The sequence below is a fragment of the Chenopodium album genome, chromosome 26 (assembly GCF_948465745.1).
Source record: "Chenopodium album chromosome 26, dcCheAlbu1.1, whole genome shotgun sequence".
NCBI classification, from domain to species: Eukaryota; Viridiplantae; Streptophyta; class Magnoliopsida; order Caryophyllales; family Amaranthaceae; genus Chenopodium; species Chenopodium album.
Genome location: NC_137859.1, coordinates 33,512,610 through 33,534,812, shown reverse-complemented (window position 1 = coordinate 33,534,812; position 22,203 = coordinate 33,512,610). Strand labels below are relative to the sequence as shown.

Sequence of the window (22,203 nt, the reverse complement as noted above, 5' to 3'; positions counted from 1 at the left end):
AATTAAATTATAATGGTCAGATATTAAATTATAATTGTCAGAAAAAAGGTTATATATATCAGAAAATAGCTTAAATGTATCAGATATTAAAAAATAACCAACCTTAGGGTGTCCTGCTTCACATTTAAGCTCTGCTCTTCGATCTGTCAACACAAAATCATGATATGTGGAAAGTGAAGATATCATAGTGATGCTTATTACCTGACTACTTCATTAAAGCTCTTGCCGCCATTGATGCTCAATCATCAACATCAACCTTCACATTGTCTTCATCTTCAACCTCACCTTCACCTTCCTCGACCGCCATTTCCGTACTCCTCCTCCAAAGCTTTGTGTTCTCCTGATTAAGAACGAAGTCCGTACTCCTCCTCCTCTCTACTCCGAAATCCTCGGCGGAGTTCCGATGTAAAGCCTCGTCGTATAATACCTATAAAATCAAAATCAAAATTCTACAAAAATTATTAATCAATCAAAAATCATACGAAGTATAATTAAGGAAGAAATAAAAATCAATTTTTCAACTAGAGGTGTAGCGGTTGTTGGGGATGGGTGGGGGAGGGTTGCCGAAACCGGGAAATGGGAGGGAGAAGGTCGCCGGCCGACGGTAGAGGCTGAGCAGTGACAATGGGTAGGGGGTCAGAATATACATTATAAACTGGACTCACGTGAAACGGATCGGACTCACACAATACCTTCTGTTAAAAAATTGTAAAAGAAAGATAGTAAGGTAAATAATTTATTAAAAATAAAGAATGTGAGAGAAAACATATAATTAAAAAAAGTAATAGTGGGTTTGGGTGGGGACTATAAGAGGAGAGAGAGATACAATATTTTAAGGTAGTTTTTTGCCAAAAAGAAATTGTAACACTTATTAAACACGGCCGAATGTAGTAAGTGTAACACTTATTAAAACACATAGGATTTTTTTTTTAATTATTAATTTTGACTTTAGTTTGGAATATTAAGAATTAAAATATTTTTTAAATATCGAATGCCCATTTTCATTCTTTCTTTTACATAATTTCACTTTAACCCTCTAATCTTCAACCTTCATTGAAGAACACTTTACAAATTGATGTCACGAATCTTCTACTCTACATTTTTTTTTTTTTGACAGCTAGAGAAAGAGGGAGCTAATCCCTAACATTTTTGTAGATTACAGTAACACAATGAAAGCAGGAGAGGAGCTCATTAATTTTATCTTTTATCATTCTACTCTACATTGAACCCTTTACTTTGCAAAATTGACAAGAAATTCGAGCGATAAAGGAAAAGGGGGGAATCACTGAAGTAGGAGGACCGAACAGAAACAATTTACAATTCCATGCAGAATTTGTTGATAATAGCTTAATTCAAAGAATCACATATTATGCTTAATTGATAACTTAATTCAAATAAAAAAACATAAGCCTATGTTAATCAACCAAAATTAATCCATTAACACTAAAATTCAAACCCCTAGAATTGAAAAACCCTAAAGACAAATTTATTATTAAAGGCGAATTATATGTTCACCTGCAACAATTGGAGGATAGATGAGAAGAATTAGTGTGAATTTGGAGTAAAAAGCTTGGAGGTCAGTGTTTAGCAATGGTGAATGAGGAAGATTAGTTAGCTATAATAACCATGGTTTAGGGGAACTTTTTTTTTTTTTTTGGTGGTTTAAATGGTTAATCAATGATTAAACGTGGGTTAAGAAAAAAAAGTGACGTCTCTACGGTAGTAATTCTCAATTTTTTTTAATTTGCGGCAGTAATTTTCTAAATGACTTAATATGCGGTAAGTATTGGAAAATTTGTCAGAAAGTTACTTAAATGTTCACTTTTTTAAAAATAAGAACCTTATATGTTCAACGTGGTGAAAAAGGTTCTTATAAGTCACTTTTGTTGTGAAAATGGACACTTGAGGAAAGTTAAAACGCTAAGATGCCTGATTAAAAATTTAGCTACGGTGACCTGAGATTTTTAGAGTACATCTAGGTGCATAGGCCTATGTGTTTCACATGCACATATGAGGACATTTTAGGGTTTTTATTATTTTTTTTTCTCCCTTAATGGTACTGTGGTACATTTAATGTCATCCTATGTGTACCATTAGACATGTAGTGGTACTTTTTGCCCGAAAATTTCTACCACCGTTTTCACTCAAGTTCCCATTATTTACCAAAATGTCATCCTATATGTTTAATTGGCACATATATAGCCCCTATCACCCTATGGGCCAACACAAATTTTTGTATGCGGCTGGCCACATGGTGCGGCAGGGGTTACTTGTAGGGTGTTACTGGTTTTGTCAGGGGTTACTTGTAGTTGTTACTTGTATTATGCGGTTACTTGTATGAATGTTACTGGTTTTGGCTTGGTCAGGGGTTACTTGCATGGTGTTACCGGTTTGGTATGGGGTTTTGGTCAGGGGTTACTTGTGGTGTTACTGTTTGGTATGGGGTTTTGGTATGGGGTTACTTGTATGGTGTTACTGGTTTGGTATGAGGTTTTGGTCTGGAGTTACTCATAATATAAGTAACACCTACAAGTAATCCCAGAATACAAGTAACCCCATAATACAAGTAACATACCCTACTAGTAACTCCTACAAGTAACACCCTACAAGTAACTCCTGCCACACTGAAAAAGCTCTGTATATCACAATAGTTGGGATGTTAGACTTTTTCACTATTTATTTATTAGCTTTGTATCGCCATGTGTGTATAGTTAACTGTGTCAATTATTTCGGAACAGAGGGAGTGATACTCGGGGCCTGTTCTCATACAATTATTTTCAGTTCAGTTCAGCTAAGTTCAGCTCTAATAAGTTCAGTTCAGTTCAGCTCAGCTCCTAATTTCCTTCTCTTATAAAATATTCAGTTCAGTTCAGCTCATTTCATTCAATGAGAACAGACCCTTAGTATTAGTACTAGTTTTAACTTTTAATACTTTTAAGCGAATGATGTTGCCAACGTTATGTAGTAGTACTAGACTTGGCAAATGGGTCATTCGGGTCGGGTCAAAAGGTTATCAGATCAAGTTCAGGTCAGGTCGGGTCATTTCGGGTTTCGGGTTGATTTCGGGTCGACTGATAATCAGGTCGAATCGAGTATCTGGTCAACACTTCGGGTCAAGTTCGGGTCGGGTCAAGTTTGGGTCGCGTAAGTTCGAGTTGGGTCAATTTTTGGGTCAGGTCAATTTTCGGGTCAACTTCAGGTGATGCATTGGGTTACACATTACAGATTAATAAAAAAAAATTAAGTCAATTTGATTACGGTTTTTTTCTGTTTTGGTTTGCTAAGGTCAAGTCTTTAGCTTAAATAGATTCTGGTCAGGTATAAAATAATTTTGGTTCTGGTCACTTTGGGTTGATTCGGGTTTTGGGTCACTGGTTTCAGGTCGATTTCGGGTCATGGGTCGGGTCATCGCATCTGGGTCAAGATTGCCAGGTCTAAGTAGTACTAGTACTAGTTTTAAGACTTTTAAGCATGATGTAACACTAATATATAAATGATTTCTTGATTTTACAAGTTGTATTTGTCTAAGTGATACTCCTAATAACTTTGAAACATCATAAGAGCTATTGTTAAAAAAAGAAACATCATAAGAGCTATTGTCAAAAAAAAGAAACATCATAAGAGAATGGGTTTAAGTTTGATAAATAAAAAAGTTCAAATCATTAGAAGCTAGATCTTATTGCTAATGATAATCCTCTGTTTACAATTCTCAAACAATGACGAAGAAATTGCAACAAATATTGTTGTTTGTATCAACAATTCTTCGGAGGAATATTCAAATAAAGAAACAAGGAAATTGGAGTAAGTAGTGCACCATAATGACGGGAACCGCGAGCAACTCAAGGGACAAAATATGTGGGACTTTTTTTTTTCCAACCGGTTGTTATTGTACGTAAAAAGTCAACATATGATTCCAGATTCCATTAGAGTGATGATTAAATCATGATTAAATGATATATGATCCCATTGGCTTATTTTTGATAAATAATTGATCCATCCTTATTTGAAATTATTTTTACCTTGATTTTGCTAAATAAATTTTTTTTACTGATTTTTTTTTTTACTATTTTGTTTACTAAAGAGTTTTACTGATTTTTTATTATAATTATTTTAAGTTCTTTTTTTTATTTTATTTTTTTTATTTTAAGTTCTTAAAGTTACTGATTTTTACAATGAAAAAATAATCTTTATAGCTCAGAAAATATTTTTGCTCAAACATTCTTATTCTTTTTAGAAGAGAAACAAACTTATTTTTCTCAAACAATGACGAAGAAACCGCAACAAATATTGTTGTTTGTATCAACAATTCTGCCGAGGAAAATTCCTTGGAAGAAACAAGGAAATTGGAGCAAGTAGTGCACCATAATGACGGGAACCGCGTGCAAGCGCAACTCAAGTGACAAAATATGTGGGACTTTTTTAGTCAACATATGATTCCATTAGAGTGATGATTAAGGACCTGTTCACATTTACTTAATTTCAGTTCAGTTCAGTTCAGTTCAGCTCCAATCAGTTCAGTTCAGTTCAGCTCTTAATTTCCCTCTCATATAAAATATTCATTTCAGCTCAATTCAGTTTAGTTCAGTTCAGCTCCAATAAGTTCAGTTCAGTTCAATTCAGCTCCTATCAGTTCAGTTCAGTTCAGTTCAGCTCAATTCGGTAAATATGAACATGCCCTAAACTGTGATCCCATTGGCTTATTTTCGATAAATAATTGATCCATCCTTGTTTAAAATTATTTTTACCTTGATTTTACTAAACTAAAATTATTTTTTTTATTGATCCTAAATTTATTTTAATGATTTTTTAATAATACTTATTCATTAAAGAGTTTTACTGATTTTTATTTTATTATTTTAAGCTCTTTTTTTATTTTTTTTTATTTTTTTTTAAGTTTTTAAAGTTACTGATTTTTACAATAAAACTTATATTTATTACATCGAAATTATTTTTTCTATATATCATTATTTTAAGATGAGGAGAATAAGGATTTACTAGCTAGGAAAATGAGACAAATAGACATGGGGATTAGAACAAAGTTTTGTTGATTAAAAATGAATAAGTGATGAATAAAGTTAATAGATAATAGGCCTCAAATATCGGTTTTATGCCACTCCACTCCACACAACTTTTGAATATGGTGAATCAAAAACTTAAACCATACAAATTTCTATCTAGCCTCATATAATGCATTGATTATGTGTAATTACAACAAAACAAGTTTCTATTTTTAATTGGTTAACTTTTTATGTCATTCCCATGTATTATTAAAACTTTAACTATTTTCTAAATTTTTTAGAGCAATAATGTAATTTCATCCAAATATAAATGTGGAAAGTTTGATTGGCCTATAAGGTAGGGTTCTTTAAATTCTCATGTTTTGTGTGCGGGTCACATCATGTGATCGCTTATAAAGTAATTAATTAGCTCCTATGACACTGATTGAGTTCCCTCTGTAATACTGACTGAGTAACAGAGTAATCCTTAAAGCATTGACGAAGTAACGCCTGTAACATTGATCAAATAACATCTATGATAATAGCAAAGTAATCTCTATGAATACTGACTACACCATGTTGCCAGCCACATGTAAGAATTTGTGTGTGAAATAGTGGGACGAGTAGACTACCAGTACGGCTAAAGCTGGGCGTGGGCCGGGCTAGCACGCGGGCGGCCCGGGCACGGCACGAAGATGGCCCGGCACGGCACGGCCCGCCGGCAGGCCCGGCCCGGCACGATGGCACGCCCCTCGTGCCTCGTGCGGGCTGCGGTTAAAAAAAACCAAAAAACAGCCCGGCACGGCACGAGCCCGGCCAGTAGCCCGCAGGCACGGCCCGCAGGCACGGCCCGCAGGCACGGCCCGCGGGCTAACGGCTATAAGCTGGTTTGTTTTCCCTCCAACGGCCATAAACGGCCATAAACGGCTATAAACGGCTATATTTTCACCTATAAATACCACCCCAAACTTCCAATTCTTTCCACAACTCAACTTGTGTGTTAAGGATGGACAAGAAGCAATTGGTCCATACTATTCCAAAATTCGAAATGTTGTTTTGTCTATTATGTCTTCTAGCAGTAGGTATCAGGAATGGAGGCGATATCTTAAGCAAAATAAGATAAAGCCTATTAGAATTAAAACGGATTGTCCAACTAGGTGGAACTCCACCTATGACATGTTGAGTCAGGCACTTTCGTATAGAGTTCCATTTTCATTGTTTTACAATAATAAGTATCCACAATCCATGATAGCAGACTCCGATTGGGATAATTGTGAAAAATATATGCAATTTTTACAATTATTATATAGTATGACTCACTGTTTTTCTTCTGTTTATGTTCCTTGCATTCATTCTTTCCTTCAAAATGCATGTTTATTTGCTCAACTTCTTTATGAACATCGATCACAACAAGATTACAATGATTATGTTCCACAAATGGAGGCTAAATGGCGTAAATATTACACTAAGCTTCCTATGGTTTATATGTTTGCTTCTATTTTAGATCCTAGATCAAAGTATGATGGCACATTTATGCTAATTGATATTTACTATGAATGCATGCAATTCGGTGATGGTGTCGAAGAATATAAAAATCATGTGAAAGATAAATTTTTTGAGTTATATAGAGTTTATGAATCTAAATATGGAACCGTCACTCATTTTGCCCCTTCTCAAACATCCAAAAGCGTAAGTAAAACGGGCAAAAGTTTGGCGGCCCAAGCTGCTAACATGTTATCTAAGTTTTCAGGTAGTGGATCATCTTCAAGGCGAACACAAAGCGATGTTTCGGAGTTGCAAATGTATTTAAACTACGACTTCATGAAAGGCTTGGACGAAGATTCGAGGTTGGGGTTGGACATCCTAGATTGGTGGAAATCCGAAAGCACAAAGCATCCTATTTTGGCGGCAATGGCACGTGATATTTTCAGCATCCAAGCCTCCTCCGTTGCCTCGGAACGAGCTTTTAGTGCTTCGGGAAGGGTTCTAGACGATAGAAGAACAAGTTTGAAGCCCGAAACACTAGAAATGTGTGTTTGCTTGAAGGATTGGATGGATGCCCAAGAACGCATCCAAGATCGTACTTTTACGGCCAAGGACAACATCGATGGTTCCGATCGTTCTGGTTCAACTAGCTCCTCCGCATTAGCTAGTGAACATGAAGCCGAAGATGAAGACGAAGAAGATAATGAAGACCTTGATTGAAGATTACCAACAACTCGAGAATTAATATTAATTAGCGAAAATTCTAGTATTTCCTATGTACTCTATTAATTAGTGAAATTGTTAGTATTTCCTATGTTGGCTATGTACTCTATTAACATTAGCCGTATAATAAAATAACAAAATAAGTTATTCATCAATTATTGTTAGTTGTACACTTGTACTTCATATTATCTTTTACTTAATAAATTTTTATGAATGAATTTTTTCAACTTTTAAATTTATGGAATATGTTATATACTTATATTGTTATTTAATTTTTGTCTAATACTTATATAGTTATATGAATAATATGATATATAGTAAAATATGAATGAACAATAAATATTAATATAATTTAAACAATATTTAATATAACTTAACTCCATAAAAAATTTAATAATTATTAAATTCAAATATTAAATTGTCTAATTATTCAATTCAATTTTTTCTTTCATAAAAAAAATTCAAGTTTTTTTAAAGTTTTTTTTTTTTTTTTAAAAAAGAAAAAGAAAAAAGGGTAAGCCGTGGCCCGTGGGCCGGCACGACGGCCGGCACGGTGGCCGGCACGACGGCAGGCCCGGCACGGCACGACAGGCACGGTGGGCCGTGCCGTGCCATGGACACAGATGCTTGAAGGCAGGCCCGGCACGGCACGGCCCGCCTCCACCGTGGGCCGTGCCAGGCCCGGCACGACACTGTACCAGGCCCGCCTAGGCACGGCCCACGGCAGGCCCGGCACGGCACGTGCCCAGCACTAAGTACGGCAGTACATAACTTAGGCAAGTATTCCGGATCTTAATCCTTGCGGTCCTTGGGCTTGACAATTACAAAGTATATTATTGGGTTTAGCCATTTGATAGTAGTTTGCTTATGCATCATGGACTCATTCAATATGGAGCCTAACTAGTACCTTTTACCTTTTTTGTTTTAAATATATTCGCAATACTTTGACTGATATACATACACTATTTATTTATATAATTACGAGTATATGTACCTCAAGTAGCATGTTTAAGTTGCATTACCTGTATGGGCTGTATCTTTCTTTGTTTTTTTTACAGCAAACACAAGAAATATTCAAAAGTTGTAAAAGGCTTTGATAGATGCACAACCTTATCTTACATTAAATCATTATAAATAGTACTCCTCAAACTTTAATACAAAGAGACACTACAAAACCCATCATAGGAGACTTTAAATCATCACCAAGTATAATTTAAATGCTGGTCTAATTTAATCATAAAGTTTGTATATCAATGTATGATGTTTGCTAAGCTAGTTCTCAACAGATAATTGTGCTTTGACAATAGCATCACTCATTCCCTCAACATAAGGGAACATATGCCCAGACCCTGATACCTCATGGTAGTGAATCCAAGGTAATTTTTGAGCTATGTATCGTTGCATCATCACGGGCACAAGCATATCCTCGTCGCCTTGCCAAAGGTGAACCGTTCCCTCATTGTTTGGGAATGGATTCTCTAACTGAATGGGATCGAATTCCCATTTTCCGAATCCAACCATCATGTCTCGATGGATCGATTCGTGTACTCCTTGTTGCCTCACTGGAGCCTGATAGCCAAAAATGCAAGAAAAATAATTAGTGATGAATGATGAATGCCTGTAGTACATACAAAGTAGCAAATTGTACACACTTTAGTTATTAATCACGTTTTAAAATAGATTGAGCCAATTTAATTACAATAATAAATCGAGTTATGTTATTTTCAAAAACTTTACGTATCAAGTCAAGAATCTAAAGTTGGAAACCTAACTAGTGGTTACAAATTTACAACTATTCAAGTCATAAAACTTTTTTTTTTTTTTTTTGAGGAAATCAAGTCATAAAACATAAAAATTAGTACATTACTTTTTTTTTTCTTTTTACTTTTTAGTATGCTAAAAATGAGTAATCATATTTCATTATAACTTTTGAAGAAACTTTATGTAAAGCATTTGTCAAAACATCTTGCTTCTCTATAATATACTCTTGCATGTGTGATATGACGGTTGACAGGTAACATTGGAATATTGCTATACTTTTTATCTAATCTTCCTAATTTGTAAATTAAACTAAGCCACATGAAATGCAAGACAAAAATAATCATGATTGAATGCAAAAATATAACACGTACCAAATTGGTTAAATCAAATGATAAATCCTAACTTAAACTGTACAGGTAACTAGATAACTTGCACTGAATTTGACCCGATTCAAATTGACTCTAAAATTAATTTAATAGAAGTAGTTAACATGGTAAGACCCTATTCTAGCTTAACATGAATGATAGTTTATCTGACTTATTATTTTCCAACTCTAGATATTTTGTACGAAAGAGTAAAAATTGTATCATTAACATATGAGTATGGGAATATCTAGACTTATTATTCGTGAATCACGCAAAATAGTGAATTATTGACCTCCTTAAGAAAGTGGCAAAGTATGAATGACTAGGTTAACTTTAAGTAAAGTTTACAAACATTATATTTAATAGTTAATTGTCTAGCTTTTTAGCCCTTTTTAGCATTCTGGAAACTACAGAGTATATATTAATATATAATTGGATCTCTATAAAATTAGCTTAAATTATAAGAGTTTATGTAATCATATTGATGCTTTTATATTAGTTTACACAACATGGACACATAACCCCTTGACAAAAATTAGATTAGTTGACTTGTTTTTTTCAAATCTCAATCTCAACAATTCTTAATACTGCCACATAACTAGGAAGACTTAAGAAAATTGTGAATCCTCATAATACTTTATTGTTCATACAATTTTCGATAAGTAAAAATTAATATTTTGAAATTATACATACATTGACGGAGACGGATTAGAAAAGGTTTTATAAGACTATGTTTCCATTATACTATCACCAAAATAGAAAAGTATAATTGTGTAAATAGTTGAAAAGTAAAATATAGAAGTGTTTTAATTGAAAGAAAAACGAAGGAAGTATTTTTAGCTTTACGGGTTGTGCAACACATGTGTTGTTAAGGCGTTAATAATGAAAATTGCGATTTAAAAAATTGTATGTGTGTTTTTGTCTTAAGGTTTTCTCATGGAAAATTGATAAGTTTAGAGAGAAAGGCCAATGGGCAGTAAAATCTACTCATAAAAGATAAATCAAGTGAAATACAAACAAAACAACATTAAAATGTGTACTCCCTATTATCTTAGATATTACTCCATATATAGCTAAAATAAATCTACTACCTTCTTTAATTGTTATATGCAACTTAAGAATATTATTTGTGGGATAAAAAAATTTCAAAGTTTTAAATAATAATTCAAAAAGGATATTGACTTGAAAATGATATTGACTTGAAAATGATATTATGAAAACGATATTGACTTGAACCAAACAAAAAATCTAGAAAGAAAAACTCAAACAATAGATGAATACGACCCAAAACAAAGTTAATTTGAACAATTTGTTTACTAATCTTAAAAAAAAAAATTATGGATATGTCATGACAAGAACATTTTTGTGGTAACGTAAAATACTAAAGACTAGTAACATATGATTAAGAAATATAATAAAACAAAGTAAAGTTCAAGATATTGAAAAATAATTACCATATTTTCGGGTTTGACGAATTTGAACATTACTTCTTTATCTTGACGAGACAAAATCTCACTACTATGTGCAATAACACTTGATGGTGCGAACCATTTTTGAGTCTGCCACCAGTAAGTTAACCATGGTAAATAGTGTGCCACTCTTAATGACCATTGATCTTGTGGAAGTTGCAAGTAATATGCTTCTTTTGTTAGATTCGCCGGTAAACTTGACCACCAATAGTTCACGACCGGTGTAACTAATGATGCTCCGGCCAACCTGTTATAGCATTGCACCAATAACGTACCTTAGAACTCGCGTGTTGTGTACATCATTTATAATAAAATATGCTTAAATGAAACAATTTTCACAAAGGGGACCATTTTAAAAAGTGTGCACTAAAGTGACTACCTGATAAAATATTCGAGGTTCTTTTAATTTAATAAAAAATTAGTTGTGAGTTTGTTTACCAAAAACAACTAATATAATTGATAAGACACCTAATGAGAAAATTAATTTATGACAAAGAGAGTATAAGTACGACGTGAAATTATATACCTGTGAGGAATGTACTTGAGCAGACCCCAAACAGCCTCTCCACCCATGGAGTAGCCTACCACATAAAATTTGGGACCAAAACCAAGTTGATCAGCGAGCTCTTCTACGTCTAATGCAAGACTTTTCGGTGTTCGATTCGGGTCCGGGGTACTTTCTCCGTACCCGGGTTTATCAAATCCCACAATATGTAACCCCAAACTTTCAATAGTATCCTAAAATAGTATAATCAGAAATTTAGAACAATATATATATCATTAAAAATTGGTCAAAAACGACGAATTGAATAATTTAATAACATTTGTTGTAACATAAGATTATATTGTAAGCAACATACTGGAGACACTTCAGTGGCAATGAAAGCATGCAGCCTACAGGAGTCAAAGCCATGAATAAAGATAAAATGGTGTTTTGCTTCATCTTTTGGCACACCATATTCTTTGTAGGCCAAATATCTTCCATCCCTTAGCTTGATCCTTGGTGCTGTTACCGGAGGGCCGCCAGGCGTGCCACAAACTTTAGGTGGCGGTGCCCGTAAAGCCCTATCAGCCCATGTTAGGCACACCACAATCACAACCACAAGAATTTTGCTAGACAAACCTGAAAATATGTGCAATATATTGTTATTATTACTTGCAATTTGTTACAATAATAAGTTTATTTTCAATTAACGGAGATTAATTACCAATAATCGTATTAACATAAAATTTAAGTTGAATCAGTTTGGATCAGATCGGACCAATTACGACAAGACGTTAGTATAAAACAAAGATTGTACTCCGTACTTGTATTTCTAAAAAGAGGAGGTAGCTCCCATGTTGGGCATGTAAACCATTGAACGTGTTAAGTGTCACCAAAAAGACAAACTAGCATAGTAAGAGCATTATTATACGGACTATTGTAGGCCAGGTCAAACTAGCTCACATGTTACATGTAATTCCATAATCGATCAAACACATTCAAATTTAGTACCAATTAATTTTGTATAATCAACTTTATTAGGAAACAGATCATACATTTACTGAGGAGCTTTGAATACATATCATGTTAATTTTCACCTAAAAACGCCTCTAGGATAATATTTGCTCGAATGTATGTAAGAATTTATACATGTTAATATATTCAAAAATCATAAGTAAAAACTTTGTATATGAATATGTAACAAATAAGATAAAACAGAGTATCCATTCCTTAATTTTGGTTATATGTCGGCAATAATCAAGAATTCCTAGATCAAACAAATACAATTATAATATCAAGCTAGTTGCTTTTCGTATTTTTTTTTTTTTATTACGGAATATAAAATAAAAATAGATAAATGAAAGAAAATTTGCATCTTAGCTTCTTTATTATAAGAAATTATATATAATTTTTGTTATTAATTCGCATCTTAGCATCTAATTGGTAGGCTAAGAATGCCGCATATCAAAGAGAGGACAGCATGATTTGCATCTAATTGGTAGACTTTTTTTTTTCCTTCCTATTCTATTACATTGATAGACTAAAATTAATATATTTAACTTAAAAAGAATTATTAAAATTAATCAATAAAGCCTACTAATCAAAATAGTATTATTACATGAACATGATCTAGATCCCCGCAACATAGTACTTAGAAAATAAACCAAATAAAAAAACGACTTTAAAAGTTCAAAATTTAAATCAGTTAAATCACAACCTCCGCAACAAACACCTAAAGACGTGATTTGTTCAATAGAAGCAAGATAAATGGATGTTAGCTAGGTTAGCTATTATTAAAACTGTACGAGTTTTCAATAATGTGTAAAACTTAAGATCGAATCATGCCTACACTACAGTTATAAAAATGAAGTCGGAAAATTGAGAAAAAAACCTAAAGAAAATGGGAATGGTAGAGAAGATTTGGATGTAGATTTGCGAGTGTGAGCTCTAGCTGAAGCTGCTGAAATCTTCTTACTCTTTTCTTGTACACCCATTTTCTTTTTCTCTCTCTAAATTTCTCTCTCTAGAAATTTAATGTTGCATCAGAGTTACATACCATGTAAGATGTAACTGATTTTTAGAAAGATAGCATTGGTTTGGACAATTATTTATAGTAACAATGTGAAGAAATTTTGTACATTTCTTTATTTGTATTTTTTGGTGGCAGGCACATTAAATTACGATTAAAAGCGTTGATTTATGTCAAAACAAACTAAGGAGTTTGTATCTATTGCATTCACAAGTTACTTCGTAATTTTTTAATTGGGGATATTATTCAGCTGGCTGTGACCCCATCGAAAATGACATTTATTTTTTTTATTAGAAAAATTAATTTATACATGCCCACTTGTTTTTGTATACTTCGTATATACAAGTAACTACTTGCTGGGCTGGGTTGGGTGATGTCCCGGTTATTACGTGTATAACAGTAATATCCTGTTTTTTTGAGCTGCTCTGCTGAAATCTGTTCAGCTTTACTGACTCAATATGTTCTGCTCTGCTAATACCTGCTCCGCTTACTTAGAAGCTCAAAAGAAAAGGGTCTAATTGTGCATAAAATTCATGATTCAATTCTACTTCTATTGATTTATTATATGATATTAAATTATTTTCTTTACAATAAAAGACATAGAAATTGACATAGTTCAATGTTTAACTTTGAGATTAAGGGTTCAATTCTTATACAAGTCATATTTTAATTTTTAATACTGTATATATATTTCGTAGTATAGATGATTAAATATAGATTTTTTATATATTAGTGTAAGAAATGGAAATCATCAAACTATTCAAAATCTAAGAAAACATTGGTCTTGAGCCTTGACAATGTCTTAGATTTTCATATTTTGTTTGGTATAGATCGAGAGAATTAGGACATGTTCTGATTGACTGAACTGAGCTGAACTGAATTGAACTTGTTGGAGCTGAACTGAACTAAACTGAATATTTTATGAGAGAAGGAAATTAAGATAAGAACTGAAGTGAACTGAACTGAATTTATTGGAGTTGAACTGAATTGAACTAAAAATAAGCCGAAGAGAACAGACCCTTACAAAAAATAGTAATGTAGATGAGATGTAATCTTAGGTGTTATGTACAAAGTATTATCCTAACACTTTAACAAATTGAACTAGTTGGCATCATCTACTCGATTCTCATATGTAACATTTTAATTTAAGCATCTGATTCTTTGCCTAATTTTTATTAATTGAATGTAGTACAAATAACTCGATGTTAATATCTAACTAATGAATTGACAAAGTTTTACATATGAAGTACTCCCTCCGCTTTTAAATACTCGCTCCACATTTACATATGTAGTACAAATAAGTTGTTTACCAGTTTCCTCAATTAACTTTATCAATATAGTCAAACGTCTAATAGGCCTCAATAAGCTAAAACCTCTCCAAAAACCTCTATTTCAAAAACATCAATTTTACCTCACATTTTTTTTTCATATTTATTTCTCTTATGGTATCTCAATTTGTCAAATGTATGGATCTCCATTGTTTCATACCACTAATTGGAATTTATTTCTTGTTGTGAAAAGTGGGTTACATAATTTCTTATTAACAAATTTCACGTTTAAATTTGATCATATGCCAGTAGTCTAATACGTACACTTCTTGTACCCGTACTATCCTCTATGTCTCTCTCATAAGTCATAAATGGCAAATTATGGTAGGGGTTTACAATACGTTACTATGATGACTAGATCGATCTCATATTATTGCTTACGCTATACATATAGTTCCCAAATTATGCATGCCTTTAGCCTCACATTTGCTAAGCTAGTTGTCAAGCGTGTATGTTTTTTTGGTGTTAAGAGAGCCACAAGGACGGGTGATGAGAATCGATCCCAAGATCTCTTGGAACCGGGAGGGGAGCTCTAACCACTTGAGCTATCCCTGTGTTTAGGTATATTTGCATATAGTACAACAAATTAATTATGACTTATTACTCCGCCCTTCTAGAAACATACGTTGATGCCTACTTAGGTGTTAATGCCAATTGCAATCCTGTCAAACTTCTTTAATTTGTCAAAGTTAAGTTTTATGTATCCTGGTTTACTGTTAATCTAGTGTAGCATGATCAAATTAATACATAAATTAAACAATATAAATTGATTATCATTTTGTACGAGAGTGCGTTGCTCGTTTGATTTAGTAAACTGACATTTCTACTAAGAGTGTTATTGGTTAGCATTTTAAATTTCTAAGGTCTAGTTTGCAATTTGCATGTGGTTCCCTTGGCACAAGTTGAGGAATAAAATAGAAGAAAGTAGGAAACTTTAAAATGGTATTTTATTTTAAATTTAAAAAAAAAAAAAAAAAAAAAGGATGTATGGTATATATTCATCTCTACACACTAAAATATATGACACTTACTTTTACTTGTTATGGTCACAAATTTTAGAGTAAGGCGAACTTTCATTAACTTATTGTAAACCGAGTTAAAGTTACTCCAAAAGTAATTAAAGTTGCACTTATATACTACAGAAGTTGTCATTTTCTTGACATTATTTTTATCCTTAAAAACCACTTATAAGGTATTAGATTAATCATGTTAGCCTTCAATTCATAGCATGAATTCATTCAAAACACATTAAAATACAATCAAACTCCTTACAAATTAAAAGCTACTCTCATAGGGATTAATAAAAATTGTTAAAATAACCCTTTAATTGACCGTTTTACAATAAATTAACGTAAGGACTTATTGATGTGATGCTTTTCTCTACATCTCTTCTAATTTTATAGGCTAGTAATTTTATCAATGCTCCTCACATCAATTTATACAAATTACTCCGTACATCGTAAGAAATTAAAGTTAACAAGTATATATGAAGTATACAATATTACTCTTCCCTCAAAAAAAAAAGAAAAAAAAATACTCTGTACTTTGAGTTAAATTAATGTTGTTTGATTGCACCAAAAAAAAAAAAAAAATTAATGTTGTTTGACACGAATATTGAATATCCTTAATTATTTATTTTTTACTTTTTACCAATAATCTTCAAATATATTGAGGCTTTGTTAATCGACTTACTTTTATGATATTATCTTATGTGTGTGTGAAATTGTCTAATAACAATACAATTCGTCTTAAATAGTATTGTCTAAAAAAAACTTATTTTGTCTAAAATTGTATTTATCCAAAAAAATTCTTTAAAAAAAGTTATTTATCAGAACTTCTCTAAAAAAATATTTATTTAGATCTTAAATTATCTTGACAACTTCAAACTGATATTGTTTAAAATTAATGGATATAAGTTTTAAATAAGCTAGGCATAATGCGCCAAATATTGCATGCATTGGTTTGTTTTTTGTTTTGCCCACGTTAAGAAAGACCAATGAAATATTTACCATATGCATACAAAGACTTGTACGTTGTTCCTGATGTGAACGTTTAGTTTATTGATAAATTACATGCCATTTACAATATAAACAATATTGTATTATTTGTATACATTGCTATCAACTTCTATTAATCAACTTTGTATATAATTTAATAATTATATTATGCGTCATAGTACAATAAGATAATTGTACACTTCTCGACAATACTTCGTATATATCGCTTGCATAATAATAATAATAATAATAATAATAATGTCTAGGACCTAAGTCTCCTTATGATAAATAATTGTTTGAAATATTGATTTGTTTGTTAGTATTAATTAGCGTTTATAATACATTGGAACAAAAGTTCTAGACACTAAGTTTCCTTATGATAATAATTGTTTGAAATATTAGCGTAAATTTTAACATATGTATAAAAGTTTATGTTTCCTAAACAATCGTCTTAAATTTGGGATATTTTGTTTATATTCGTATATACAATATAGTGTACTAGTTTTTTACCCTGGCGATGCTTGGATTGTCCTAAACTTTTTAACTTAGCTTAAATATTAAATACATCATATAACCTTTTTGATAATATAAAGTATTACGATATCATATCGCTTATTTATATAATAGTGTACTTTTTGTAATTTTATTTGTAAAGTTGTTATTAGTAACTTGATATTTTTTATATTGCACTTAAATTATTTCTAATGAATCGAAAGTAGTTTTACCAAACTAAAATTATTTTTTCTGATTAAAACTTATTTTTTTTATTTTCTATTTTTTTATTAAAATATATTATAAATGGATCTCATTTTAAAGAAGTTTATAAAACGAATTTTATGATACAGTTGGTGATAAAACTAGAATGTTAATTGTTGTTGTCTCGTAGCCTGGCTGCGAGCCGGCTTTATATGATAGTGATATGATACGATGCATAAGAAGAGGACTTAAATATAGTCGTGTTGTAACACCCTAGAAATTCCTTTCCTTTAAAAATACCTATTTTACTCTTTAAAATACGATTTAGGAATATCTAAGACATTACCGCCACCGTGAGAACGGCTAAGGCAATTATCAAAGACACACAGCGGTAGACTTAACTCAAAACCATTCAAAACGAGTCAACTTAAAAGTCAACCAAACGAAAGTAAAGTTAAAACCAAAGTCAAAAGAAATCAAATAAGATCAATCAACCTACAACTTGGAACTATTGTAGGCCCTTATCAAAACCAATTAAAATACGAAAACCTTTGCGTTAGTCTCATAAGCATAACATAATATAATATTTGAAAGCAATAAACCACATCTCAACTAATAGAAACTAGCATGATTCGCTCTTCACTCATGCCCCGTCATGAATATGCTTCAACACCTGAAAAGATTATCTCCACTTGTCCCCACTACTCTCCATTAAAAATGGGTCATCATAGGGCCAAGATAAAGACATGGCCAAACACACAAACACACACAATCAGCAAAGCTGAGTACATAAGCGTAATTAAACACACTAACATGCTTTCACCTATCAACACACACTTACCTCGATACACCTGTTTACAAGCACACACAACAATCAACAAGACACTTTAACTAGACACTAAATAATTCATTTAGCGTTGATTACGCATCGGACGGGTTTCCAACTATACCTCCCCCAAATAAATTGAGGTTAACTGACACGGGAGCTAACCGTGCCAGCGACAAAACCACACATAGGTGGCGGAATTCCAGCGCATAATAATAATAAAAAGGAATGTATAGCGTCCTGTACTCCGTTAGAAGTTATGATCAAATATAAAGTCACATAACTCCCCCCATATGTTCATACTCAAGGTATATACGTTCCAAGAGTTTTGGTGCGTAATCTCTTTCACTTTACGTTATTTACATATTATTAGACTTGGTGATGACCCTCAAAGCATAACAATTCAATCATCAGTAATAATTCAATCAATCAAACATACCAACTTAATTCTTGAATATTTAGTGACCACATAATATTTAATGTTGAACCCTTTTTAATTCTACCTCAGTGTCAAAGACACCTTAAACGCATAAAGCGCCAAAAATCCTATCCCTCGGTGTTAAAAACACCTTAAGTGCACAAAGGCACCAGCATATAATTTATTCCTCGTGTACATAGACACTTATATAGCTCCTTCCTCATGCTTAAAGCATCAATAAAAATTATATGAACCATAATTAAATTCCTTTTCAATATTCCAAACATAATTAAACATGTAGTTTAATTAATCATGCATTCTAACTTGCCATAAATAAAAGTGTAGTCCATATAATCATGCCAAATTATAATTTTCCAATCCATAAACCATCACAAATAATTCATGCTTCACAATTCAATTTCCAACACCAATAATTCACAATTCCATACATAAACCTTAGCATGATACTACTTGTAATTGATTAAAACCAAACCTAGCATGATTCTACATCATCAAAATATGCTAAGTACGCGAACGTGCCTCGATTAAGTCCATAAAGTAGCCGAAAATACTACAACAATTTCCGAATCAAGTCTCCTACATAAAGGGACAATAATACTAAATTAATTACCCTAGTATACACAATTTCCAGCAACTTAAACTCACTTTAAACCATTTAAAATAATCTGAAAATTATTTTAAAACCCCTAATTAAACTCCTTTTTAATAAAGAATCACACCCTTTTATTAAAATCACAGTCATACTACTTTAAATAAAATTCCAGCATTTTAAACTAATCAAGAACCCCTTTAAAACTTCATCAAAATACATCTTTATACTTAAATTATCCATAGAAAAATTAAATTATCTCTTACCCTTTAAACTCAAGGATAAAATTTTTTTTAAAAAAAAAAAAAAACTTCGTTAAAAACCAAAAACTGCCCGAAAATCATACTTAGAGGCTGAATTTGGCCACGAGAGGAAGGTGCTCACTACCAAAGGTAGTGAGTCTTTCTTAAAACGTTGTTTCCACATGGAAAACACTACTTTTTTATCAAAATCGGATGAGTTTAGAACCTGGTCGGGATTAAAACGGGATTAATATTAACGAACGGGAATCTAAAAATTAAGACACGAATTTACGTGTTCAAAATAATCTGGAATTAAGTTAAACTAATTAGTAGTTATAATCACCAAAATTTCCAAAATATCATTACTATAAAAGCCCTAAATCAATTGTTCATAAAAAAACCCTAAAAATCAAGTCTTTAATAATTTTAAAACCCTAACTTATAATTTTATGAAATCTGAAAATAAAACACTTTATTATTTAAAATTTACAATCTTTAATCATTAAAATCAATTACCAAACATGCTAATCTTATTTAAACAATTAAAATCAAAAACCCAAATTATGAATTGTTAGAACAATAATTAAAACAAGAGGAGATAGAAAATAAGACTAACCTTTTTGTGTGGGAAATTTTTGGGGATAAATGGAGTATTTATAGTGTAGAGTAGGTTAGGGTAGGTTTGGGCTTCATAAAAAATAATGGACTTTAAATGATGAAATAGGTGGCCCAAAAGTAAAAATAGAATGATTGGGTTCATAAGATTGATGGGCTACATTTGGATTAAATACTTGTTGACCCAAATATAAATACTTGCTTTATCTATAATCCAATAATTAAAATGGTTTGACCCAAATATATTTTATAATTAAATAAATAATTTATAAAATACATTAAAAATACGGGGTATTACACGTGTCCTCCTTCAACCAATACTCCCTCCGCCCCTTTTTATAGTTCCCATTTTGACTGGGCACGTTTGCCAATATAGCATTTTGACTATAAATTATGCTAATTAGTTGCTTATTACTAAAAAAAATATAACAATTAAATATTAATAATCTATTTATCGAGACGAATCAATTAAGACCCAACATGACTATGTTATATCTTATATTCTTATATGTTATGGGGCCGTTTGGTTGGGGGTATTAAACAAAGGGAATGGGAATCAACTACCATGAGTCCCTTTGTTGATGTTTGATAGACAAAATCAATCATTCCCTTTACCCCTCCCATTACCCCATTTTCCTCTATCTTCATCCCCCCAAGGGAATCACTCAAACCCCCGATTTCCTCTTCACCCAACTACCTTGACCAAATTTCTAACTACCTTGACCACTCTTGAAAACACCAACTGACCACCGACACCACCGCTTAGCCACCTCCAGCCACCCTGACACCACCTAAACCACCTCCTAGCCACCATCCATCCTCCATTGAAACCAACTGACCACCAGAACCATCGCCTAGCCACCATAAAATCGCCAACACCCCTGGCGGCGCCATCCAGCCACCATCGAAACCACCTAAAACCACCGTTCTCCACCGAAACCACCCAAATCCACCCGGAAAAAAACCCATCTTCCCCAAAATACCCAACTTCATTCGAATCAACCTCACCACGTTCACCACTCATAACCCACAAAATTACCACACCCACCATGAAAATCACTACAAAAACCATCCAAAAACCCTAACCATCTCAACAAAAAAAAAAAAAACCATAAACAACCCCCAAACACCCAAAAAACAACATATGACACTCTATTAACAGACAACCTGCTAGATCTATCAAAAAAATCACTTAAAAAAGAGATAGAAGAGGGACAACATCGACAATTAGAAGGAAAAGGGGCGGCGGCGCGGTGGACGAGGGAGGGCGGCGGTGTTGCAGGAAAAGGGGAGTAGGTCGCCGGCAGGGAGGGGTGGGGACCGACGAAGGGGGTGGGGGAGCTCGGCGCCGTTGGGGGGAGGGAGGTTGGATTTGGTTATTGGCAGTGAGTTGGCACTTCCATCTTCATTCCCTTTCCCCTTGAGAACAAACAATCTATATAATAATAAATAAGGGAGTTGCTTTCTATTCTCCCTCTTTCCCTCTCTCTTAGTCATTCCTTTCCCCTTTGTGAACCAAACGACCCCTAAAAGTAATTTAGAAGACTCTCTCACATTATAAATAGTGTCAAAATTCCAAAGGGAATTATTAAAAGGGCGAAGGGAGTATTTGTTTATAAGTTGGGGTGTAAGTGTGTAACCTAAGTGTATTTTTTTACCTTTTTAAAAATTTGAGATAACTTTTAAAAAATAATTTGAATAATTATACCCTTTAAAATGTTTACTTCGTATTTACTTATTTGTCCAGATTAATGTTGATTGCCTCCTTTTTTGAACTATAATGTGTACACATTTATAACCCTAAAAAGATTTGTTTACATATATTCCCTCACTAATACTATCAACAAGACAATAACATAAGTTGTGAGTCTTGTGACACAAGAAGGCCAAATCGAAAGAGCTTCCCAAATATTGCTTAGCCACTTTAGTTAGAATAAAAGTTAAGAAATGTTAGGTTCAACTTTTAAATAGTTTGTTTAACTCTTTAACTTCAATTATAATGCATGACTTATGACAAGAAAAATTTTATACCAATTACCAAGAATCATCCTTTTCAAAGTTTAATTTTAAAAAAATCTAATCTAATGTAAGAAATTTTCAAAGTTTAAACTTATTAGTACTAGCATAAGGAGCTAGTCTAAAGGAGTAGTTACAAAAT

The 22,203-nt window shown here is 32.6% G+C and overlaps 1 protein-coding gene across 1 annotated transcript; it reads right to left on the bottom strand.

The window, feature by feature from the left end:
* Positions 1-8,323: 8,323 nt before the first annotated feature.
* On the bottom strand, positions 8,324-13,364 carry LOC145617798 (uncharacterized). Its single transcript, XM_081672551.1, has 5 exons — positions 13,176-13,364; positions 11,661-11,923; positions 11,327-11,538; positions 10,786-11,047; positions 8,324-8,774 (listed from the first exon to the last, which is right to left on the bottom strand). Exons 1-5 carry the CDS (start codon positions 13,276-13,278, stop codon positions 8,478-8,480), a joined length of 1,137 nt encoding a protein of 378 aa, XP_081528677.1. The 5' UTR covers positions 13,279-13,364; the 3' UTR covers positions 8,324-8,477.
* Positions 13,365-22,203: the final 8,839 nt, after the last annotated feature.